Source organism: Cheilinus undulatus, linkage group 22 (genome assembly GCF_018320785.1).
Source record: "Cheilinus undulatus linkage group 22, ASM1832078v1, whole genome shotgun sequence".
Taxonomy (NCBI): Eukaryota; Metazoa; Chordata; class Actinopteri; order Labriformes; family Labridae; genus Cheilinus; species Cheilinus undulatus.
This window is the reverse complement of record NC_054886.1, coordinates 18,002,089-18,028,890: the sequence shown is the minus strand read 5'-3', so window position 1 is coordinate 18,028,890 and position 26,802 is coordinate 18,002,089. Positions and strand designations below refer to the sequence as shown.

General features: G+C 40.3%; 1 protein-coding gene across 2 annotated transcripts in view; it reads right to left on the bottom strand.

The window, feature by feature from the left end:
- The window catches only part of adgra3 (adhesion G protein-coupled receptor A3), a 45,013-nt gene extending 19,892 nt beyond the window's left edge, over positions 1 to 25,121 (bottom strand). Inside the window, exons 1-3 of one of the 2 annotated variants that reach the window (XM_041779885.1) lie at positions 24,149 to 25,121; positions 12,161 to 12,232; positions 1,040 to 1,111 (exon numbers count right to left, since the gene is read on the bottom strand). In XM_041779885.1, the coding sequence (XP_041635819.1) occupies positions 1,040 to 1,111; positions 12,161 to 12,232; positions 24,149 to 24,345 (341 nt within the window). In that variant the 5' untranslated portion in view covers positions 24,346 to 25,121. Of the gene's footprint in view, positions 1 to 1,039; positions 1,112 to 12,160; positions 12,233 to 21,628; positions 21,714 to 24,148 lie in introns of those variants that run through there. The other variant, XM_041779886.1, reaches the window with a different exon arrangement.
- Between the last annotated feature and the right edge of the window lie 1,681 nt (positions 25,122 to 26,802).

Genomic DNA, 26,802 nt, shown 5'->3' with positions numbered 1-26,802 from the left:
CGAGCGAGTGACAACCACCCTTTGATATTAACCAAGGCGGGTGGTGGGGCTAATTAAACACTGATACCCTTAGGCTAACTGCAGCTCTGGAACTATTTATCCGTGCGAGGTTGTGGATCGCTCTTTCTGAATGGTTGTAGGTGATGTAATGATCTGAATATGCAGAGGCCATATAGACAGGCATACATCCATGTAAGAGTGGCATGAATATGCACTGACGGTGTGGGGGCGGGGTAAATGAGGCCAGGTCTCAGCCAAGGAGCTGACTGCCTTCCTGTCTCGCTCTCATTGCGCCGCAGCAGCAGCCAAGCTCAAGTTTGTGTTGGCAGCGTCTGGGTGCTGTCGGGTGATTCCAATTCCCGCCGTGTTCTTACACACAAAGAAACACACAACTCTACTCTAACTTACAAAGTTTCCAACTTCCCCTTGAGTGACTTAAGTATAATCTGTGTAATCTCTGCATATCAAAATTATCCTCACAGTTTTCAGCACAGGTATGTTTATATACCACCTCCCGTTTTTCCCAAGTGTATGTGAGAATATAAAGCCTCATACTGTCTGCACTGGTCTCTGGAAGCAAGCCAGACAAAACAAGTCCATAGAAATAGACTGCTGCATGACCATGCTCCCTTATGGACACTGGATACACTGCATAGCACCCTGCATATGCAGATACAAAGCAACAGCTGCTTTAAAAACAATATTTATAACTGAGGGTAATTGTGGAAGGTGGTGAAAACGTTTGGAACTCAACATTTTGAAAAACGCAAGAGATCTCCCAATTTAAATTCCTCAAGAAAATTGCTCTCACCACATTTCCAAGATAAATATTAGGCATGCTAAAAAAAGAGGCGTCGCTCTGCTGAAAATCCTTACAACCCACACTGAGAACACAACAACAACAAACTGCCTAAAATTCAAGCTAAAATTTTACAGTCTTATATGCATTAAAAAACTCCCAAAGTAGCCAGAAGTTTTGAATATGCACACACTTGCAGAAACAACATGAAAGGTAAGCAGAAGCTACATAACTACTCACAGTCTTTTGAGTGCTGGCAATCCGAGGAAAGCATCTGGTTCAATTCGACTGATCATGTTACTCCGCAGGTCCCTGAGGGGAGAAAAGGAGAAGATTTTGGGTCAGGAGCAAATTCAGCAGATACAAATTAGAGGAGCTGCAGCAACAGTGAACAGTGAACAGTGAACAGTGAATGAGAGTTATTTAACGGAAACCAAGGCTTATAAATGAAAGAATTTTTAAAGCAAATCCTGCTGCTGTGATCTTAATTTTTTACACTTCTGTTCAAATTAACTGGATGTAGAAATGTCTCTTGAGAAATACTGAGTGGATGCATTGCTGATGAAATAACAGATACAGTACTCCCTTATAGCATGATGATTGGCAGCTGATAATGATTGATGGATATTTACTCTGTGGTTTATGGCTCCTGCTGTTGTTGTCCTCTGCTAGAAACAGCTGGGTTAAAAGCCCCTATATTTTGAGTCCAATCCCTTCAGTTAAAGAAATCTAAATCAAATGCTGGATGCTGCTTTACAGTCCTTAATGAAACCAGCAACATGTGAGCCAACTTATATTAGCTTTAAGCACATAAGCTAACATATTAAACTAATGTGTTTAAGGTCCAAGTCAGTGAAACAACTATTGGGCAAAAGGAAAGTTACATGTGTTAAAATGTAGGTGTCAATGCAAAAACGTTCACCTTGGCTTTAACAAAACATGCCTCACACCAGCAACCTAAGGACATTTTTACATGCAATCAGGCCTATCAGTTGTGTTTAAGTTTGCTTTATTTATCAAAGGACAGTGTGCAATGAATTCATCATTTAAAATGAAAACCGACCATTATCATCTGCCACTCAGCAGACACAGAGTCACTCTTGTGATCACTCAGCAGCATAAAAAGTGACTCATAAACCCATGCAGGTTCCTTGCTCTGGAATAACAGCAAGTAGGAATGCTGAATGCATTCAGAACATTTTGAAAAACTGAACTCACACTGAGAGAGACTGTGGGACTTATGACATTTACATCCTGCAACCAGCATCTGTGCATGCCATAAAGTAGCTCCCTACTTTTTTTATGTTGACCAGTCTGAACTTTCCTGCTTGCTTTTGGATTCTACAAATATTTCTTATTAAACACAGCATTGAAATAAAGGCAGTAACTGTCATTATAGCGTCAGTCTCTGCCATTTCATGTGCATTTCCATAGCATCTTTTATAAATTCAACTAACAAAGAAACTTGTTCAACTACTGGACCTTTTGAGGCTACATTTATGCACTCAAGAATCTACATAACAAGAGTTCAAGTTGAAATCAAAGCCTTGTAGTACCATCCTTTAGGCACAATGATACCACCTCACACTCAAACTTACAATGTTACTGACTGCCCATCTTGTACATACATGCCGCCGCCGTCCCTGACATCCTGACCCTTGAAGATCCTCTCCAGCTCTCACAAACACTCACACTCTTCTCTCCTCAAGTTCAAAGGCTTGCGGTCACAAAATTCCTGTGGTGCTCACCTGCACTGGCACTGTGCAATCATTCATTACAGCAGAGGCTTTCTAGTCAGCACCTGAGCCCACACAAAGGGCCTCTGGGTAACTCTGCCCGTTTGATGTGGAGGACCTGTCATCTGAAGGTGGGCAGGTAGGTGGTCAGAGATAAGTCAGAGAGAAAAAAATCTATTGCTTGTTTGAGCTTTTGATGTGAGCTTGCAGACTGTGTGCACAAGTGTTGATAGAGTAATGAGAAGGCAAAGATATCAAAAACAACAGTGCAAGCCAGTGAGGAAGGGTTGTATGCTCAAAGTAACAGGCTGGTTTTACCAATTAGATTGTTGTTGAAACATATTTACATTCAAAGACATTTTACTTTGAGCTGTAGCTGTCTCACTTGTAGGTGAGGAGGACAAACAACATCAGCTGTTAGAACAGAGCAATGAAAAACTGTTTTATGACACGGAAACCAAGGCTGAAGGGACAAAAAGGGCAGTTAACTTGTATCAGTAGCATCTCTAGAATTATTTCTGCCAGAATTTTTTTCTTTTTTTGCAATACTGTCACCTCTCATTCCAACACACACAAATGTGAAACAGTAATGCTACCAATTGCTCATCCAACCAATGTACTTGCTTTGCGGAGTGTCTCAATGGTCCGTCTGGAGCTTTAAAACCGGCTTTGTGCTGGAATGGGTGGACTCACTGTGTCTTGATTTGCATCTTCATTACAACAGCTTGAACAACAAAGGTGAGTTTCAACAGATGATTCTATTATTTTAAGTCCAAGATAGCTGTTAGAGTGAAGTGGGCTGTTGCTCTAATCATGGTCAAAGAAGTGGCTGTAAAGACTGTCACCCTGTACAATTGGCATTAATTGTAGTTCCACTGATATTGGTATGTCTCTCAAATGGATATTAAACTAAAAAACTCACTAAATATGCCACATATCTGCATTTTGAGTTCATTTCAGCTCATAAACTCACCAGGATCCGCCATGTTTTGATCCCCGTTACATTAGTGTGACATCACCGTTCCGCAGTGCTCCTCTCCGTTGCTAAGCAGCAACCGTTTTTCAGTTTTTTTCAGTTTTGTTACTTGCAACTGTTGCTGCCATGAATTTGCTGCATGTTGGTTTTGTCTCCCTGCTGTCAAAGCTCTGTCATTCTTCTAAGTTTTACATCAGTAAAGTTCCCTACAAGTGTCTGAATTCAGTATATAGTGGAAGTGTGCCGGGAGCTTTTCAAAATGAAAGTATTATGTACATACGAATGGAGCTTCTCCAAAGAAATGCTAAAGTGGACTTTTACTTTGAAAGGCGCAATCCAGAAGTCCTTTCGTTCTGTGTTTATCTTTACGTGAACCGTGTGGAAACAGAAAGCTTCATAAAGAGTAGAAATTCGGGGAACAACTTTATCAAACAGACACATTTTAGCTCATGGCCCTCATCTGGCTCATCAACAAACATATTTCAAACATTTTCTACCCATGTGGATGTAAATATTCACTACAACACCACTTGTGGTGCAAATATAAAATAGAAGAGACCTCAAATTTTAGAATCCTCCATGTGTGAGACGTGCTGCATTTCTTAGATGCAGCCCTAACACTGGCAGCCAGTCTGAAACAGGTTACTGCATGGGAACAGTGAGATCACACCATGGAACTGTGACGTCACGGCGCCAGCACAGACCAAGACATGGCGCTCTCCTGGTTAATATATAAAAAATGACTCAAAATGCAGATATCTTGTGAGTTTTTTAGTTCAATAAGTATATGAGACACACAAATATCTATCCAACTAGATGAACTTGTCTGATCATGCAGGGTTCCTTTTAAAGAGATTTAGGGATTTAGAAAGAGAGGTTTTTAAGTGATCATGGTTGTAAAAGTTGAGGCAACACACTGAGAAAACTGTCTGAAGCGTCTACTACCAAACACTGGAGCTTTCCGACCCTTTAAAACCTGTTGATTAAATATTACAACCCCAACTAGAACGTTTTTTTTTTTTACCATGGCTCTGACATTACCTCCAAAGAGAGATTGGCAAATGGTTCTTAAAGGCATTCAACAAGCCTCCAGTTGGACTGAAAAATGATTGGTGACTCCTTGGGGATCCAGACAAAAATGACCTTCTCAGGTGCGTAACGTCAGTAATGCATGGTAAACTGTTTAACTCTGGAAGTACTTACTCACCCTTTCTTAGCCCTGAACATTCAGGAAGCTTTAACATTCATTATGAGTGACAGGAAAACGAAAAGTCAGCAGACACAACGTCCTTTAACATCCATCAATTTGGGCAGAGCAGTAATGGAAGCAATTTAAAAAACAGCCCTCATTAGCATCTTATTACAAGAACCTGGGCTAAATACAGCTGTGTTTCTGACAGGACCATCACTACATTTACAAACTTCAAAGTGTTAAATGAAAAGGGGCACATTCAATGTGTTGGAAGAAAAGCACAATTTTTTAACATCATGAACACCACTGGGAAAACAGATAAATTACTTTTCAATTTTAGATCTACACACTTGAAAAGGTTGTCAATAGGATGCATGATATTGGATTTTTGCCAATACCTGATATTTTTTATTTTTTTCATCTACAGGTTCATTTTAGCAAATACCAATATTACTACCGATATCAAAACATGCTTTTCAGACAAGAAATTTCAGTCCTTTTGGACACACTTGAGGGTTGAGGGTGAACAAGGAAACAAAACTTAGTCCTTAAAATACATTTTAAAGTTTAAAGAATGAGGGTAAATAAAGAAAAGGTCCTCAACTGACACAGGTCTGTTGGTTCAGCCTAAAAAACCACATATTTATTTGTATATATGGGGACAAAATTTCCAGTTGATATATGCTGAAATACACAGGCAAAATATCGGATGTAAATATCAGGAGAAATTCTGTTATCTGCCTATACGATATCAGACCGATAATAACATGCATCCCTAGTTGATGAGATTGAAAAAGACAAGTGGAGTACTACAGATACGTTGAAGTATGGAGTGTTTTTTTGCGCAAGTAAAGAAGCACTGGTCAGCTGGATTGTTACCCAATCTCAGTCACACATACATATTATCAAATATGTAAACAATAACTAACAGCTGTCAAAAAACATTTATTAAACAAAATCAGCAACCTCCCATTCTAAAAAAATAGGTCTATGAGGAAATTTCAGTTCCATAAATGTCCACTTAAATCATGTAAAGGCCAAAGAATCCCCATTTGTTTCCAATTCAAAATAGATATTTTAAAAGAGCATAAACATTTTCACAACCAGGTACAAATAAAGCTTTTTGGAATTGAATTGAATCAGTTTTGATTACATATAAGGCTAGGAGTGATGCAGAAATTGGGGTGTGGCTCCATTGATTGACTTGTGGGTTATGTGCCATGGTGCTAAATGCCCACATCAGCTTCCCCTTTTTGTTAATTTCTAGAGTGAGAGTGTAGTTAGCTGAAGATAGCATTTCAAATATGCCCACCACCGTCAATGGGCTTCAAAGTCCCTCTCTTCAGACACCTACGGGTGACACTACGTCCATGTTTCTACAGTCTCTGGTGTCTTAAATTGAGTGAAAAGTGCATGTTATTGCTTGTAACTAGTTTTTGGGGCTAAAAATAATAAATGTAAAACATCAGTGTTTCTGTGCTTTTAAAAGTGCAATTACTCCAGTTATATACAGTGCTTAACAAATTTATTAGACCACCACCCAAAGTAAGTTTTTTGCAACAGCTGCCTTAAATTAACAGCATTGGTAATTACCAAAATCATTTTTTATGTTTCTGCAATGGTTAATACACCAATGTGTAGAAGCTCTTTAACCCCAATGATATTTTTAATGCTAAAATATAATTATTTTGTTAGCCTTGAATTCTTAAATCTACTGATTTACAAAAAAACTGAAAAAATAGTAAAACACATTATTATTTCTTGATTAATATGTCAAATTATTGTTATTTACTTGCATTCCTGAACAGAAAAATAAGTTTTAGTGGTTGAATGTTATGCTTGATTAATTTCTGACTTCTCAGAGAAGCCCAGTGAGCTGGCTCAAATTTAGGTATAAAAAGGTGAATTCAGTTTGAAATTCCTCCTTCCTGTTCAAAATGGTAAAACACGGAGAGCTCCCTGAAAATGAAAGAGTCCGCGTTAAAGCATTTCATGATGCTGGATGGTCTCTGAGACAAATATGACAGGTGGTCTAATAAATTTGTTAAGTATTGTACATTTAAAACTTGCTTTATTTTTAGTCTCAATATACTTGCATGCTTACTTCCACAAGAAGTGTAACACTCATGAAAAAGACGACAATCATTCCTGAAAATCCACTGCACACTGTGTCTGTTATCCTGCCTCTGTTTTCAACAATAAGCATTCCTCCACAGCAGCGGATTTAGTCAGGAATTAGCATGTGACGCCCGCCTAGATTGGCTCCCATTTCTATGAGCAGAGTGATAATGGGGGATTCTGTGTGGCTTATTTCCAAGCAGGGGCACCTTTGGCCCTGACAAAACACAGCGGTCTCCACAGTTACTTTGCAATTTCATGCAGAGAGCCGGATAGGCGTAATCGATTCTCTCCCTCTTTCTCTCTCTCTGTGGCAGCTCACAGCCAGCTGCTGTCTCAGACTTCACCACTGCACACAGGCAGTCCAAATGAGGGAGAGTTTCTTTGTAGGAAAAAAAAATGAAGGAGGGAGGGAAGTAAGATGGAGACTGCATTCAAAGTACCTAAAGAGTTTGAGGAGAAAAGGGGAGTGTGATTGAAAGGAGGGAGGGAGGGGGAGGAGAGCGAGAGGCTTCAGCATGCAGTGAGCGTTTGGGAATCGTACTGCTGACACCTCTGGCCTTGGCTTGGCCTCATTACAATGACAAAAGCAAGCAAGCCGTGTAGCAATCTCGCTTCACTGGTTAAGGGTGGACAGAAGGTGGGTGGGGTCTGCGGGGCACAATGGGAGCTGCTTTTGGAGGTAAACTCGCCTGTGGATTGATGTGACGACAAGCAGAAGAGAGTTTACAACCACACTCACTGACCATTCACAGACAAAGCATATAAAGTGCCTTAAAGCAGGAGGAAGATCAAAGCTTCTGTCTTTTACACATTCAGCACACAGCCTCCTGTTTATCCAGCAGGCCTGAGCTTGAAAAATAATGTCTGACCCAATTCAAGAGCCAACAGAGACTGCTCATACAGATCTAAAAACAATCAGACGCAATGATGTTTTAAGGGAAGTAGACTTAAGATGAGACAAGGTGTGTCACACAGTTACACAACAAACTCTGACCACAGTATAAAAGAGACCCCAAAAGCTCCATAGGAAGATTTATCAAGATAAAACTTAGCAAGCATGGCCGCAAAAGGACTGACTGTTAAAGATGCATGCTGTATTTAGTAAGTCTTTTTCTGGCTGTGAGAGTTGGCAGAGTGTGAGTAAGTGTTTGCAAAAATAAGGATGTTTAAAGCAGATTCGGCTGAACTACAGGAAGTGTCATATCTAAATCATGGCTTGGTGCACGCTACAAGATTTTTAAAAACATTAACAAAGTTCACCAAGGGTATCCTTTGGAATTTTTAAGAATTATCATGGAAATTTCAGGGAATTTGTTTGGATGGATCAAACTGGACCACCTGATGGAAACGTGGCTATAGAGAGCAGAGGAGAGACACAGCAATGCCTCCTGGTCCATAAAAGTTCCCCTGTACACCCCTTCTCTTGACTTGCACAGTGATGACAGCCTTACAGCCCTGCACAGACACTGCTACCAATAAAATGACCTGAATTTGGAAAATTTAACAGAGCAGAATCATTGCAGCTCTCGGTTTATTAACCATCATTCAGAGAAAATATCTGGTATTTTGGTATGTGTCTATTGTTTAGTGAGCCTTCTTTATGTGCAGGTTGTTAATTTAAAAAAATCACCCTAAATGGGTGTCCAGGAAGTGAATTTGTTGCTGTACAGGTATCTGTATCATTAGATGTTGCCTAGTATATTGAAATTACAGATTCTGGTATGGTGACACTCTACCACATACAACAGGAAAATCTAGCACAGCTTACTTTTGTCTATATGATGAAATGAGACCCAAAATTAAACAGCATGGCTAAATGTGCCCAATTCCTCCATCTAAATCTTCAGTTTTTCCTGTCTTTTTAACCAGACTGGGATGAATGATACGGGCCACATGCCCCTAGAATTCCTCATCAGTTCAGTCATGTGTTATCATAGCCTTGGGTAAAAGCAGGGCCATTAATGGTCTGGTTATTTTATCTGCATGAAGCCATTCCCGAGCGATAAATCACCCAAGAGCCCATATGTGTGGGCCAAGAGCCATTTTGTTGAAATGTCTGTAGGAAGGAAACATGGATGATGACATTCCAGTAACCAGAGTCAGAGTCATATGGTATAAATGAACTCTTTATTATCCAGGAATCTCAAACAACATTCTCATCTATACCAATAAATGTCTTCCTCAACTTTTTGCTACATTTCACTTCTTTGCTAGTAGAAAAACCACTAAAGATAAAGACTTCAGAGCCCAAAGCAATACCTTTCCCCATATATTACCCCTCTAAAGTGGGCCCCATCCCCAGAATACCCAGACAGCTGTATGTTAGAGTATGTCAACAGGCAGGCAACAACAAACCCTCAGGGCTACACCTATAATTAGCTTTTTCTAGTACCATCTCCGGGGGCCCCTTCATACACTGATATTCTTGTCAGGGGGTTAAGTGCTGCGTGGATGCCTTTACATTTTTCTATGACCTGGATGTTCCACTGGCATGAAGCCAACGTGTTTTTTACAAAACTCTGACTACCAGCTTCACTTGTGGAGTGACTAGCAGATAGAGGGTAAATACTGCCAACCAAGGAAGTATTTGACTTTAGAGGAAACCATTATGAAGCAACAGCCCTCAAAAATATACTGAAACTGTATCTGCTTTGCAAGTTTCCTGTTATTTCATAACGCTGTAAACAGTTTTCCAAGAACAAACTCTGACTCCAAAAGGTTGGAGGGGATGTGACAACAGGGGTTCGAAATCCACTGTCAACCTATATTCAATTGAATAGTGCACAAAGATATTTCTGGGCATGACCTCATCTGAGATGGACTGATCCAAAGTGGAAAAGTATGCTTTGGTCTAATAAGTCCACATTTTATATTGTTTTTGGAAATAAGAGGAAAGGACAATCTCTATTATTATCAGCGCCAAGTTCAAAAGCCAGCATCTGAGATGATGTGGGGGTGTACTAGCACCCATGGTATGGGTAACATGTACATCTGTGAGGGTGTTAATTCTGAGGGGTACATACAGGTTTGGGAGCAACATATGCTTAAGGTCAAGTCAGGCATGTGAACATATGCCGCATTAACCTTTGTCTTATACTGCTCTGGCCTCCTGGTGACCATCCTCCGGGCCTACACCAGACTCATACACCATCTCTCTAGGCATACTTGTAGCTCTCCACTCCACAATGTTTGCCTCAGGCATCTGGACCAACCCACTGGGTCCTGGGCACCCAATATGTGGTGATCCTTGCTCTCCTGAGCATGTCAGCATTAGACACAAGGTCTAGGCCAACAATATCCAAAGATTGAAGAGACGTGGTCACAAAGAAGTCCTGCCAGTTCCTCAGTCAACGCCCAGGCTTGAAGAAAGCATATTAAGACCAGGAGGACCAAGGACTGAAAGACTCTAGCTACTTTCACACTGCCTCTCTTTTCCATGTCTGTTACACCTTCGTTCCACAACGCCATTCTGTATGAAAGCGACCATTCCACAATGGGGGGTCGATCTTGCCCCACCTCTGATCCGGATCGAGAGGTAGTATCAGAGCTGTAACAGACTTTTCCGCAACGAGTGTGAAAGGACGTCACGGCATTCTGCAACGGCGAGTGTGCACTGCAGTCTCCATAAATGGGAGCTTTAAAAACGAGCGTGGTTTAGTCAAGTGGCATTTCATCGGAGAAAACAAAGAATAATGTGGATTAACTGGAGACACTGCAACATTAGAGAGCTGATCACACTCCGTACAGGAGAGGAGAGAGCAGACACATGTCTGCTCACAGCAGTGTCTGAAAAGTTCCATGATGTGTTCAAGTAAGCTCGGTACTCTGAAGTTTCCGACCTCTGATATAAATATGTGCACTGTGACACTGCTTAAAGTCGGACCTCCAACTCAGAAACATGGAGGAAAAAAAGTCTATTGGATCTAATCGATCAAAATGAATGTTTAAGTTATTTTCCCTGTATTTCCTTTAGAAGAAACAAAGTTTTGAACCAAGAAATCCAAAGTTTTGAGTTTCATTGAAAGCAGCAGGTTGGGCAGCGGCTGCCATCTGATTACGAGACGCCGGGGTGTGAGTGTAAGCTCAGGCGTGCACGGCTCTGTTACACCTTTGTGTGAATTGCTCGTTGCGGACCAGAGACAGGCATTCCTTTTCACCTTTATTGTGGAATCTCTGTGTAAAAACGGCTTCTGACTTTCATCAACTGCTCTGCAACTCTCATGCTATCACTATTTACAGACACAGATTCAATGGCAGCATCCAAGGCATTCCCAAATGCCACGAGCATTCCCAACACTTTAGCCTCCTCACTCAGCAAATTAAGAGCCTCCACAAGGATCACAGCACCATCAGCAAAGTCCAGATCAGTGATCTGGACATTACCAAATGGCACTCCACATCTGCTGCCCCTATTATCTGCCCTGTTATCCAGTCCATACAGAACCAAGGGGCTAATACTGACCCCGCCTCACTCCAGAACCAACTGAGAAGAGGTCAGAGGTGGAACCATCACAATTCACTCTGTACCAGAATACAGTGCAGACAACAGCCGGACGAGTGCAAGTGGGATCCTGAGGAGCTCCAGATTCCCCCAGAGGGCATTTCTGCTCACCAAGCCGAATGCTTTTTGGAAGTCAACACAGGCTGCAAGCAACCCTTTATTAAATTTCTGAAAGCGCTAGGCGAGGACCCAAAGTGCCAATGTGTGGTCTACTGTAAACCTCTTAGGTGCAAAGCCTGACTGTTCAGGTGGCTGGTGTTGGAGTAGCAGATCACGAATCCTGCTCAGCAACACACATGCTTCCATCTCTGCTTATTTTAGCAAGACAATGCCAAGCCACATTCTTGATGAGGTCTGGCTTTGCAATGAAAGCATGCAGAGATAAGAATGACCTGCATGCAGTCTAGATACGTCTGCCATTGAGGATCTATGAGACAGATAAAACTTCTGCACTTAGTATCTTCAGTCCCAAGACACTTACAGAGTGATGATAGAAGAAAAGGTAACACAAACAAAGGTGCGCCTATCCAAACGTTTGTTGCTACAAACATCAAATTCAGAATGTGAGTATTTTTATTAACAAAAAAAAAAATATCATTTTGAACTACAAGTATCTTTACTTTGTGTTCTACTCAACTAAATATATGATTTGCAAATCCCTGTATTCTGTTTTGATTTTTCCATGATGTCCAAACTTTTTTTTAATTTGGGGTTGTACAAGTTAACTTCCACATAAAGTTTTAAATTTCATTGGAAAAAGAAAAATGGAAAAAGGCACAAATACAAACCTAAAGCATGATTTTCTGTGATGAAAAGAAACTGTAATCATACTTACAATTTTTCCAAAGCTGATAAGCCAAAGAAGGATCCATTTCTGAGTTCTTGAATCTTATTGTTGTTCAAAATCCTGCAGAGAAAAAAAGAAAAGTTCCTCAATGCATGGAAACAGACAATCAAAACAGGAAAATTTCTCACACAAGTCCCCAAATTATCGAATTATCGCTGCATTTTTTGTGCCCCTAACACCTGTGCACCACTTTCTTTTTCCACTATCTTGTATGTGATTGTAGCCTAACTGACTCCCATTTAAAAATGGCCTACAACGGGAGCAGTTGCAATGAAAGAAAACCAGCCATAGCACCCAGGGCATTAGCATGGAATGTGTGTTAATTAAACTGTGAAAGTGGTGCGTCTTTTCAACAAGTGGAACGGTGCCATGCTGATACTTGTTGACAGATAATGATATAATGCCCATTCTTTGTCCTCTCAACACTCTTCAGCTTCCAGCCACAGAATGTTTACCGCAGCCAGGAAGAGATCAGAAGAGAAACAGCTTGATATTGAGCAGAGTGTTTTCTTTCATGTTAAATTGGCAGCATCAGAGTGCTGGAGAGTGGTAGCAGCAGAGAGTTAAAGTGTGATCAGTTTGACTTTGAGAAGTAAACAAATCGTACTTAGACACAATCACGGATCATTAGTTGTCAAGGTTTTATCTACGTCTTTTTGAGTCTAGGAGCTTGGAAAAGTAAAAGACCATGATGTTTTGAGTATTGATATCACCAAAAAAGCTTCAAAAAATTCAATAATTTTACAAGACAGGTGCACAAAAGAGGAATGAGTTGACGTAGAGTTGACGACCTAAATAAATTGCATCCTAAATTGTCTTCTATTTTGCCAGTATGGGAAGTGCTCGGTTTTTTATTGATAGTCTATTTGTAGTCTGAGTTGTATTGACAAATGACACATCAGAGGGCTTTTGTAATCAGAGAGCGGTAATCTCTCTATCGTTATTTATCTCAGGATATCTGGACAAAAGTGAAGCTAACAGTCAATCACAGATCAAACATTTTATCTTGAGCGATGTCCTGTCTACCTCAAACCCATCAGAACTGATCAAACCTCTATTCAACAACAAAAACATTTTAAAAGTTCCCGTCTTGGACCTGGCCAAATTTATGTTTGAACTTTTTTTTTTTTAAGATCTGCATCCAGGGGTGTTGCTAGTGATTTTAGGCCCCCAGAGGGAAATTACACAGGGACCTCTTAGCCAGCAAGCCAAGCAAAACAGTTCATCATTTTAAAAATATCTAGGCTATATGTTTTAATGTATTTTGAACTATGCTTTCCTTATTAATGAGCAATACTTTTTGCTATGGTAAAATTTACTTGTATTATTCCCTTTACATAACTTTGTGTTATTAGCCTATTCCCAATTACGAGACAATAAATACCAATTTAGTTTTCTAACCCCCACTTTATGCACGGAATACTGTATTTCTTTTTTTTTTTTAAGATTTATTTTTTGGCCTTTTTGTGCCCTTATTAGAGAGAAGAGGACAGTGGATAGACTCAGAAACAGGGAAGAGAGTGGGGAGAGACATGCAGTAAAGGGCCAGAGGCCGGATTCGAACCCAGGCCGCCTGTGTACATGATGCGCACCTTAACTCACTTGGCCATCTGCGCGCCCCAATACTGTATTTCTTCACCACTTCTTGACACACCTTACACTGATGTTCTTTTAAAGGTTAGTCTGCTAACAACCATCTCTCTTTACCACTGAGATTCTCTGGTCATAATCTGAGGTCAACTGGCAAAATCTATCTGCACTGCCCTCACTTCCTTCACCTCCATCTTCTGTCCTCTCCTTCTCTTCACAGCCTTCAAAAAACCTTATTCCCTGCTCTCATTCTAACACCCTTATCTTGCTCTCTATTCCTGCTTTCATTTCCCCATAATCTTCATCTTCTCTCTGTCCCTACATCCTCCTCTGTAATCCTCATCTTGCTCTCTGTCCCTGCTTTCTCCTCCTCCTCCATCAACTGTATCTTGTATTCTAACCCTGCTTTCTTCTCCCCTATCCCCCTCGTCTTAATCGCTGTCCCTGCTTTTTCTCCTCCATCATCCTCATCTTGTTCTCTGTCCCTGCCTTTTCTCCTCCATCATCCTCATCTTGCTCTCCATCCCTGCCTTTTCTCCTCCTTAATCCCCATTTTGCTCTCTGTCCCTGCTTTCTTCACCTCCATCATCCTCATCTTGACAAAGAGAGACAAGTTTTAAGGCCAAAAAGCAACTGAAATATATTCATTACAACTGAAAACTCAGCTGAATGTATGGATTCATATCCTTTTAGGCTTCCATATTATTATTTTGACCCTTATCAGCAACAGCACTTAAAGAGGAAAAGCCACAAATAAAAACTAGACAGTTTTTATTGACAGCAATTCAACACACATTAAAAACTACTGTTTATATTCGGTCATTGTTTTCAACTTTATCAACACTAGACTAAAAATCAGCATGGGAAAAACCTCATTTCCAAGAGTGGGTTCTTGATTGCTTCCTCCCTGGGTTAAAAACCAGATTTTACAAACCAATTTATTCCCTTAACATTGCACAAGCTGATCTAGTTTGCACAAGCTGCAAATTAACGTTCCACTTTCTGCCGCCAACACTGTAAGAGTTCCCAAATTTCTCCCATACTCGTCCCTAAGGGTCTTGCAAATCAATAGGGCTGTTAACTCCCAAGCAGGGATTTGTGGTTAGCGTGTGTTTCTGGCCAGAGAGGAGGGGATGTGGTGGGTGACATACACGCTAGTGGCACCCACAACCCCGGGGCCAGATTGGAGTCATTATGGGGTGTTGAGGGTTTTTTTATTGCAGGGTTGAACGGTGGAGGCTCACTGGAGATTTGGAGCTTGGCTCTCTGCCTCTCACGAACAGTTCTTTTGTTTGCAGGCTTCTGAATGCTGATATAGCAGATGTTGGTCAAGTACAAGGCTGCAAGACATGATCTGCACACATGATCATGATCTGATGTCACAGGGAAGTTCAGGCTCCCAAGACTGTGGTCACAACGACCTAATTTAAATTGAGAGTGGTTAGGATACCAAAGGGATTCATTTACCATGAGGCTTGTGTGAATTTAAGTATGTGGAACACCCTCAACTAAGTACGTAAGTTGAACAAAAACACCTTACAGATCATGACAATATCCCACAATAACATTTTGATGGGGCTTATATTGTTCAGCGGACAGTCAGGGCGACTGATGCTCCAGGAATTAAGACGGGGATTCAACAGAAGTGGATTTTATTTTGTCATGCGCCAACAGAGACAAAGAAGTCATCTTCTTTATGCTGGCTGTTTCTAACTGGGCCCTGTCAATTCATCACTTAGATGGCACTGAAAGCCAATTTATCATAGGTCATAAAAACAAAATAACTGTACGGTATAGCAGACAGAAAATAAGCCAAAAATATGAAGTCCAGCAGTAATTAGACTGACATTGTGAGTAATTTGAAGCTTGAGATGACTTTTAAACTTCATGGAAACTTTTTAAATTATGTTTATGGAATCAATTCTTCTGAAACATTTATGTCTGGCTGGATAAATACAGATTTCTTGTGACTCCACGGGTTGTAAAAATAAATATATGACAGGAATTTCTTGAGAGTCATGAGACCTTTTCCTGCCCTCTCTCCATCGTTGTCCCTCCCTCTTCCTCATGACAAGAGCGTGACCTTGGTTTGTCGGCAAAAAAATTGAGTCAGCTCCCCTTCAATTACTAAAAGAAACACCAATATTGTCTTGAAGCGACAGACATGTATAAGAAACTCAAATCTGCATGAAGTCAGTCATTCACTTGTAGGATCTCCATTCCCCTCAGGACGTCTATCCACCCAGACGGTCAGCTTCCTCATCGTCTGTCTCTGCACGTCAGCCCGAGGTCTCTCAGCTAAAGAACCGTCCCAGGAGTTTCTTCAGGCAAGGCCTCAGACAACCAAGGAGGGGAGTCTGCCTTATCTTGATGCATAGATAAGAGCTGCTTTAGCTCAAGACAGGAACAAGCTTGGGGGGGGGGGGGGGGGGGGGTCATGCCTAGTCTCACATCCTGTCCCCTGATACCAACGCTATAAATCTCAGCAACTTTTAGGAAAAAGCAGTCTGAAAACAGAATTTCTGCCATGAGTCTGGGAGTAATATAAAATGCACTGGCCTAGATTTCAACTTGACTTTAAAGTGAGTAAATATGACACCATCCAGGATAGTTATATCTCACTTAAGAAAATACACCTTGGAAAGAAGACGCCCCTGGCTCTCAATATATCATCCAGAGAGGGACTTAAGATGGCCAGCCACTACACTTACCCCCTAATGTCAAAGCCAACTGATGCTCCTCAACACTTTAGAGAGCTGGAACTCGTCAGCAGGGTTTCAAGTAAGTTCCAGGCTGCAGCTGAGCTCGTAAAAACTCTTCTAGAGTGACTTCCTCTGATGGAAAATTGGGCTTCGGCTCAGGTGGAAAAAAGAACTGATCCAATGCCTGAGGTGCTGCGATTTGCCAAAGTACCTCTAGTGGCTATCCAGAACTTTCTCAGTCCAATTATGATCCAAGCACCAAGATTTATGTGCAGTGTCCTGTTTGGAAGGGTGGGAAATTGAGGCTTGTGTTCTCTGTAACCAGATTATCATGCAGACCCCAACCAATATATCTGTTGGCTGATATTTCTGAGCAAATATGGACTCATTTGATATATTGAATGTTTCATATTTACATATAGCAAGTGTAGGACTCATGACTGAGACAAACTCAGGGCTGGACATGGTGATGGTCCAGAACAAAAAAAACAGCTGAAGAGTAAGTGTAGTTAGCAAACAACTGAAGCTGAGTTGAGGTGCAAATTTAAGACTGGTCAGCAACGCAGCATTTTATCCATGAAAAATCAACAAGTAATGTTGGTATACCAGTGGATGAGCTGCACTTGACTCTAAACTGAGTAAAACTTTTAAAAAAAAGAAGTGGTGTCTAGATATACCAGAAAGAGGGGAGCTGGGGTCACTAGAAATCTCAACCTGTAGCCCCTTATAATTCCATATCAAGCCCATTAAATAGAACCACTTACATGTGGTCAGACTAAAAAAGGCCCTTGTCTGACAAGAACCTTTGTCAGTTTTTGACAGTCTCAAAAGTGACTGCACTATCATCCTTCAAAATCCGACGGCTAAGCCATCCTAGTGAAGTATTCAACTTACAGCTTTGAGATTTAACAGAAAAATGATCACCATGCAAACACCAGGATAAAGGCAAATGAGACGCAGAATTAACACAACGCATTGCACAGCCTTAGCTCATGTCTGCTTGCTAAACTGAAATGATCGTCTGGGATTAAATGAGACCTGCGGCAGCCTGGCAAAGCCAAAGCTCAACAGGTCTGCGAAAATGAAAGGCTGCAAACTGACTAAATTTGCAGCTGTCAGAGCCTCGCCTTTGGTATTTTGCTTTCTTCTGCAAATGCTGCAGAGCTACGATGAATAACACAGGAACGCTCCTTTAGATCATCGGCTCGTCTGAAAAGCAACAAGAACAAATCCTCTCAGGACATGCATGACAGCAGGCAACTGTGGTCTAGTTACTGAAAGCACTTCAAAGGCTCCCTGCATAGCACAGTAGCTTTGAATGTTGTGGAGAATAAATGGATGAGATGATTGACATTAAGGCTGGTGCATTCCAAACAAATGTGTCAGTATTTACAACAAGATTTTTACCCTTTGAAAACAGATCATCTGAGGCCAGATGAATACATCTTTCCAAATGGATCCATAATGAAAACAATTATAGCCGGAATATTCCTGGCTTTTTTTGTGCCTGAGAGCTAAGTCTTTCATCTTTTGTTTCATCCATTTGTACCTTTGCTGATTAACTCATTAAACGTTATAAGCTGTTAAATATACTGGGAAGCACTGCACCGGCTGACACAAAGGAAGGATTTTACAACAACTCACTGCAAGGTATTGTTACATCTATACTGAAAACCTTTTTTATTTTATTTACAAGAGCATAAGACATTCAAAGTAAGGATGCCACTATGACTATGGCAATGCAAGACTGCTAAATTTAACGTTGCTCTTTAGTATTCATAACTGATAAATTAATGTTGAGATTTTGTGTGAGTGGAAGAAATCCACAACAGGACAAGCTCCCATCTGTTCTCATGATCAAACTTGAATGAAAATGAAGAAATAGTGAGTCCTAAGCCTACTTCAAATTGGGGATGAATCTGGAGAATAGAAGGCTCGCCTATTTTTTCCGCAAGCCGTGCATACCTCTGATCCAAAATTAACAGGTAAATGATAAAGAGAGAGCCATATTTGCATCTTGTTTTAGCAGATATTTGTCCACATAGATATGTTTGCAATAGGGGTTGACTGATTGTTGGTCTGGCTGATTATGGATGCGGCTATCTGGCAATTAGACAATTACCAGTATCTGCATTTTATTTTATTGATTATAAGCCAAAATCATTTAATACAAATGTGTGCTACTTTGGCACGACTGCAAGATATGTCTTCCCCTTTGGTTTTGTTTTCATCCTCTACAGCAGTGACCATCAACTGGTGGCCTGGGCGCCACATCAGGCCCCCCACATCTCCTCATCTGGCCCCCAACACATTATTGCATTCAGAAAATGTGCAGAGGAGAAGATATGTTGTTTTATTTCACTTTCATAAACTCCCTAGAGTTATTAAAACAACTTTAAAAACTACTGAGCTTAAAACTGTTAAATCAGGAATTACTTCATGCTTTCACGTTTAAGAAATTCACCTTTTAGCTGATACTGGCAAACATGATGCATGTTAAATACATGCTCACTTCTTGAGTAAAGTTACTGATTTCTGTGTCAACTTTTGGCTACAGGTGTTCTGGGAGTGCAAGTTACCCGCTTGTCTTTTTTTTACTAATAACTTCACAGCATATTAGCATCAAATCCAGTGAAAAACAACATGACGGCCCCAGAAATATTCACCCAGAATCGCCCCCTGTGGCTGGCTGTGGTATAGCAACTGATCTCAGTGTTGGAGGCTGAAAATAATGTACATTTCAAAGAAAATATAAATCTACAAACAGAATATGTAAATAATAATGGCTACAGTTTCAATAGGGTCCTCACCGACCCTATGTCGGTGCTCGGGCCCTAATTAGATCATTTTTTAAATGAAATTTCTATTGGAGAGTTTGGCACCAAAGTCATAGAGTTACTCTGATGGCCACGCAACAGTCACTGCTGTAATTTTTACCTTAGTTGCCCTAACACACCCAGTGCACATCATATACGTCAGTTTATATTTTGTTGATAAATTTCTATTGCATTTTAACACTTTAATACTTCACATTTTAATTGCATCATAATTTATTTCCAGTTGAAATCTTTGTCTCTTTGCAGAAGACTCTAATCATACAGCTCACATATTTAAGCGCTGTTACTTTCAATATCTGAAAACTGTATTTAAAATAAACCATTTATGGTGTTCATACTTCTATATAGATATATACTATACACACTGTTAAAAAACTTTTCTTTTTATATTGTTTATATTTGCATTTTTTATTCTATTTTGTCAGACTTCATCTCTTTGCTTCTTGTAATGATGATGCTGTGAGTGCCTTGAATTGAAAGTATAGAGGTAGAGCTATTTTTATGTACACTCATAAGGTATTTTTGCATTTCTTTTGCAAATATAAGCAGCAGCAGATTTCAAATCCAGAACGAATCACTTCCACCAGCTTGGTCTTCAGGAAGTTAAACCTAAAGGAAACCAGACAGGAATGTAACCCTCGCCTCTTTTGCACCGCTGTGAAACACGACAGTTTACTGCACTCCAACGTGTCATCAAACTGTGCTAGCTTTTCCTGCAGCGCAGGAGGAAATCCCTGCTTTCTTCCTGACATTAATCCTGCTCTGCTCTACTCTGTGGGGGCCACAACCAGGTGCTCATGTTTGCTCTGTCCAACCCAGGTGTTCCTGTGAATGGATCCTGATTACACTAAACAAGACCTGGAGAGAAATACGAGCTGGGTGAGTACAAGAACGGTTAAATATAGGCTGTTCCTTTCTGCTAAGTATGTACACAGAGATAAATGTTCATGTACACGCCCATACGAACGACTCACACAACCTGATTTATCCTCCCATGCGAGGTTTAACGCGAGCCGTCGTGTTTTAGCTGAGGCCTACACCGACAGGGGAGAACAGGCCAGCTGTAAACACATTTGTGTCATTTCCTCTCGGATTACTTTGGCATGCAGCATCATTTGGAGAGCACAAACGCAGGGAATGCATCACCCTTTTTTCCTCAACTGAGAGGCATTTAGAGTAGAATGGTGCTGGAAATCTATGCAAATAAAAAGCAGATAATACTGAAGTGAGGCAAAATAATAAATTCTTTACTCAAGAGGCAAAGGGAAGCATGAGGTAACTTTAAGACCAATCAGTTGAGAGGATCTGGGGTTAATATTCTGGAGTAAGGAAAAACCAATTATCCAACTGGTTCATTAAGTTCAACATAGCCTTAAGAGAAGTAGAGGAGAAATAGTCCTGTGGTTCAACTTCATTTTATGTTCCCTGAGACGTCTGATTAAAAGTTTTATTCAATGGAATCCAAACCCCCTGAAGAGGAAAGCAGGAACCTTCAATAAAAGGGAAGGGGGGAAGAATAATGAAAGGAATGGGGCAGTAATCTCACCTAGCTCATACTGCTGTTTCTGGCTGAGCCTATTATTAATCCAGACAGATAGAATACAGGAATCATAGCATCTAACAAGGAAACTAAACAGTAATACCACCATTAATCCTATTTTCACACCCTTATGGCAGGAATTTCCATATGCTACGTAGCTAACTCAACAGTATAGAATCTGCTTTAGCTTAGCATAGAAACACCATCCAATTTTCAAGTGTGAGAAAATTTCCTGATAGCAACTCCTTAAGTTCACTGTAGGCAAGACCAGCTGTTTCCAGGCCCTGGTCAGCCCCACCACAGGGAATAGTGAGGGCTGTAAAAGGGGACCACCCTACTAAGGAGTGGGCTTGCAATTTTTACAGATCATAAATTAAGACCCCATAATTTCTATGCAGTCAACCAGAGCTGCAACTAACGTCCACAAAGTTTAATTTCTTCCTCAAAAAGGATGCTTATAAGGAAATCCCAGAGCTCTAAGCAATCTCTAAAATTGCATCTTTGGTCAAAACAACTAAAAACAGAAGAATTCCTGAAGATAACGAGAAAAATTGTGACATTTAAGAAGCAAATGTTCAACACTGCTGCCTTTGAAAGGCAAAAAAATGATTCATAACTATCAGCCCATTTGTTTTCCTTTCTAATCGATACAAATCAAACATTCAACTTCAAGATGTCTTCTGTTGTTTTCCCACGATGGATGACGACAAAAGTCTAAACACAAAAGAGGAGACAGGAAAGACATTCCTGAGAGTTGCACTGCCGTCTGTCTCTGCTCTCTAATTACCTCTCTCTTTTTCTCCACAGGCCATCCTCCATGTTACAGTGTCTCTGAAGCTGAATGCTAAACCCATGAGGAACCTGGCTCAACCTCCAATCCATCACTGTCAGAACAGGATGACAGAGCTCACTGAAGACACGCAAAGAGACGACATGGAAGTTTAACAGAACAACAACAAAATGAAACATTTTACCCCATTAACGGTACAAGTTTCCAACTTATGCTAGAACAATGTGTTAATGGTGTTAAATCAATTTTGACAAGAAATAAAGCCACAGGTATATTGTTCATTAAAAGATTAGTCAGATCCAGTAAGCCTCCATCAAACTGCTCATTAATTTTGTTTAAATGATTAAAACAAAACCCTGGGAGAGCAGATTTATAAATCTCAAAATCCCAAACTTTTGAAAGGCCTTCAGTGTGATTTGTGGTAAACAGGTTAAAACCTGCACAGCCACTTAACTTAGCAGACAATCTTCTCCCTTTCTTTCCCTCCCTGGAGTCTATTATTTGCTTTCTGCTCCTTCACCCTGCCCCAGTAATCTCAGATTTCCCCTCATCACTCACCACCACCAAAAGCACAAGTGCACTGGATGCATAGTGTTGGGTTCTGACTTTTTGCTGGTTTAGTTTTGTTTGTCAGCCTCTTTTTGATGTAACAATTTCCCAGTCACTTATTGAATTATAAATGCTGATATTTTTGGTGACACAGAGCAAAAGTCTACAACTGAACCTCCTGCTTCGATTGTAGATGTTATCTAGAGGCTATCACAGTGTTTGAAAAGCATAGTCTAACATCTGATATTGTAATTGGTGGCCTGTCTGTGCATCTGTGTTGATTTGCACATCACACCATTGCTCCAATTGTCCTTGATGCCTCTCAGAAGACTTCTTGGGTATACTGGTTTGAAACAGGTGCCGTGAAACATCATAACTATGTACAGGTTTTCTATAAAATTCCAAAATGTTGCGCCACATCATCTGCTGCATCCATTTACTTTGGAAGTTGATGTTGGAGTTGGGAATGATGTCACGCCAGCATAAATGTGACCCATTTGTTGTGAGCTCAAAAGAGTGACAGAGCCAGAAAACAAGTGGACTTTGTTGAAACACGCCCACAATGAAACATATTTAGATGAGATGATACACCTGCTCCATAATCCCCAATCGGCATAGCCAGGTGGGCCATGTTATGTTTTGTTAAAGCGCCACTAGTGCATGCACTTAAACTTAGTAAATAAGTCAAAGGCACAGCTTTAACGCTCCTTTTGTAGGCCTATCCCCACACATACACATCAGCGCCCAGAGATGCTGAGTCATTATGCAGTTATATAAGGGAAAAACCCTTCCCATGCAAATATTAAGATTAACCTACCGTCTGCAAGAACTGATGGATGTGCTCTGCAGTATTTATGACGCACAAATTTTCCAGAGATCAGGAAACAAGCTCCCCTCTGTATGACTTTAAAGCAAGTGATGATAAATGATGTGTAAACAAGGTTGTAAAATACTGCTTTGACATTTCTACTACCAAGCCAAAACAAGGAGTGAAATCAGTCTGAGACTCCCAGCTGCCTTTTTAAATCACTGTGTGGCACATGAATGAAAAGGATGCTGTTGTTTTCCTAGGGTTTCCTTCATTCAGAAAAGAAACTACTGCCATTGTTCTGAATAATTAAAATGAGCTGTCAGAATCCATGCGATATGTGGGCGGGGTTTGACACACCTGGGAGTGGATGGCATGTGCTGTGGGGGTGGACTAGGGCCTTTAAATCTGATACTTTTTTGATACCTTATACATGATTGGTGGATGATGATAAAAGTCATTAGGTGTAAAAAAAAAAACAACAACATCCAATATTCAGTCATATTTAAGCAAAAACTCTTGCATATTGTACAAACAGCAGAAATACATTAGTAACATATGAGTTTTTTTTTTTATTTATATGGTGTGCAGGAGTTTGTCTGCAGTTTTGGGGGTTAAAAATAAGAAACTGACCAATATCGGATGTTGTAGGCTTATATTTTTGTTGTCATAAAGAGGCATTAATCTCTTTGATTTTTTTAATAGAAGCATACTTTATTTTAGACTCCTACTGTGACAATCCTTGCAAGTGAGGGTGACCCAAGACTGTTTCAATAACACTATGGATGGCATTTGAGCAAATCTGTAACTATCAAAAGAGCCGTCAAAAGTTGTACTCATTTGATTCTACTGTTCTGCACTTTGTTATTTATAGATAGGCAATATGGAGGTCAAATCATATGTATATAGATTCTAGGCCTCTATTTTCAGACACTGGACAGCAGTTGTAGTTCAATGAGCATCACAGAAACATGTGAAAGTCCTTGAAGTGACATCAAGAGAACTATTCAGGAGCAGACATGTACTGTAAACATACAACCTCCAAACTGAATGTGTTCTTATGAAGAAATAAAACGTGCATAGTTAAAAGTTTTGTGGTACACAGATGAAGAATATGGGTTTCAGTGCATTTTAAACATATCCATGAGAGGTATACTCACAGTGTGACCGTCCTGTTAGGGATGGAGTCTGGGGGTAACACCTGATGGAGCTCCATGTTGCTGCACACCACCTTCCTGTCGGACTGCGGGCTTTTCCCACCGCTTTTCGAGCGTTCATTGCAATCAGATGATACCGCCGAGCCAGCGCCGCCACAGAGCAGCAAAACCACAAACAACTGCAACAGATCCACCCTCATTTTCACACACGACCACGGAACCGCTGCAGCATTGGCAGAGAAATTAATGTTTTGATACTAAACACGGGCTGCTAGCTTGGGAGCTCTACTCAGATAGATATCCTAAATCCAGACCCGGTTGGAGATATTTTCCAGCATCTTGTTTGGCTCAAGTGAGCCTTCCTCCTCCATTTCTCGCAAGGCTTTGCCCCAGCTCGGTCAGACAGAAATGGGACTCCTTTGTTTGGAAACCACTCGTTTATAATTCCCTTTCCATGCTGGTTTGGTGATTATTCCCTTCAGTTGCAACACTCCACTGTTTTAAACGCTGCGTATGCTCGCTGCTTGGTAAATAACTTGTCCAGTTGTTGAGCGGTTCCCTTTGTTGCTCATAGCGTGGGACCAATTCACTGTGTTGTCTTTTCCACGGGAGGTGGCTGCAGTAATCCCATTTTTATCCAAAATGACTTCAAAAGAAGCAGCCAGGCTTTCTTAAAAACACCCCACTTCAATTCCCCTGTACTTTGGACTGTGTTGAAGACCAAACGAGACAGAGGAAACTTTCCCCCTATCTTCTTTCCCAGGCACCGACAGGAAATTACTCAGAAAAGAAACACAAAAGCGTTACAACTACGTATTTTCGGCAAAAACTGCGCAACAAACGCGCGAAAAAAACGCCGCTAAAAGCTCTACGTCGCTTAAAAATAAACACTGTTTTATTTCAGCTCCACTTTGGCTTTAGAAAGTATTCAAAGTCAGCTCTCAATCCATTGGGAAGTCCTCTTCCCATGGTCCTGCCCCGGGAGCCACTGACGTCAAGTCCGATATCGTTAAAACCATATCCGGTTTGTGTTTCAAAATAAAACGTCCGAAAGGCTAGACGTTCTATTCCTAAATTTCGGCTTCCGTCCTGGGAATTAACTCATTTGCATCAGGTCATTTTGTTAAGTTGCGTGCAGGCTAACTTTCTTGACTTTATTTCCTCCTCATATGCCATTTAATCGATTTACACCACGTTAGGAGCCATGGGTCTACTTTCTGTGCTGTTCAGCCTGCATTTAGTAAATAATTCCCGACTGATAGGTTCGGTATGGTAGCCCATTTCCGCCAAATAAGAAAAAGAAAACGTGAAAGGTTGGCAAGTCTTGAAAAAAAAAAAATCCTAAATCCTAATTATGAGATAAAAAGTCGAAATTATGAGAAAAACACCAAGAGATTAAAAAGTCGAAAATACTAGATAAAAAGTCAATATTATGAGATAAAAAGTTGAAATTATGAGATAAAAAGTCATAATTATAAGATAAAAAGTCATAAATTTGAGATTAAAAGTAATAATTGTGAGATCAAAGTTATGGGATGAAAAGTCACAATTTCGACTATTTGTGTCATAATTTCGACTTTGTATCTCATAATTATGACTTTTAAAATACAGTCTTTAAAAAGAAAAAAGTCTAAAAAATCATAGTTGTGGCTTTGAAAATAGTTAATAGAATTTCACATCAACCTACTGTCAGTGTATCTTTCCATACGCTACAGTATATTAAACAAATATTACAGAAATAAGAAAATTAATATAGAAAAATATTACTGAAAGACTTATTTTACCACTGGTTCTTTCAATCATTTGATAGCCTCTACAGAAGTCTGGTCCTGTTTGCTGTGGGATCCTCTGAAACAACATTACATAAAATTATTACAAGGCAGTTGCTTTTTCATTGATAGGCCGACAGACTCGTTTACCCTTAGGCTATCAATCTATTTTCATTTTTATGATCCAGTCAAGTACTTTGCTTTATTCTTTAGAAATTTAAAAGCAAGGGTGAGGAATGAAATCATCACAGGTCAGGGAACATATGCCCTCTGGCTGTCATGCTTAGACCTCCACTGGTCTATTTGTCATGAACCTTTAACCCTTCTTTTTTGTTTGCACACACACAGGATGTCACGTTGTCATAGGCGGGGGTGAATGGCATAGAGTCACTTAAAGCTATAATAAATCAATCCCTTTAGAGCCTACTACTTTGATTCTTATACGTCTCAATACCAACCCTGAACTCGGTCATTTAACAGGCCCATCACATTTTAAGTTTGGTTTAATTTCAACTAAGAACATAGTTCACAGTCAAAAAAGGTTCATATATTGTCATTACTCTGTCTACGACGTCCAAAAATCATCTGAAACAGTAGAAGTTTACCATGCACTGTTCCAGCTTGACATTTGTTGAGGCTGCAGCGTTATGTGCTGCTTTCAGGAGCTCCTCGTTGTATTTGAACACACATCTCCTCAACATATGTTTAAAAGTAAATTCGAGACTGGACTCTGCGTAAAATAGTGTTGACTTGTCTTTTTTATCCCCGTTATTCGCGTAATTCTACCAATAATAAAACAAAAAAAAAAAAGTGCAATTCCACTTGTGAATATGTACTGTTCGTGATTAACGTGACGCTCACAAACGCCTCCTCCTGCTCAGTTTCCTG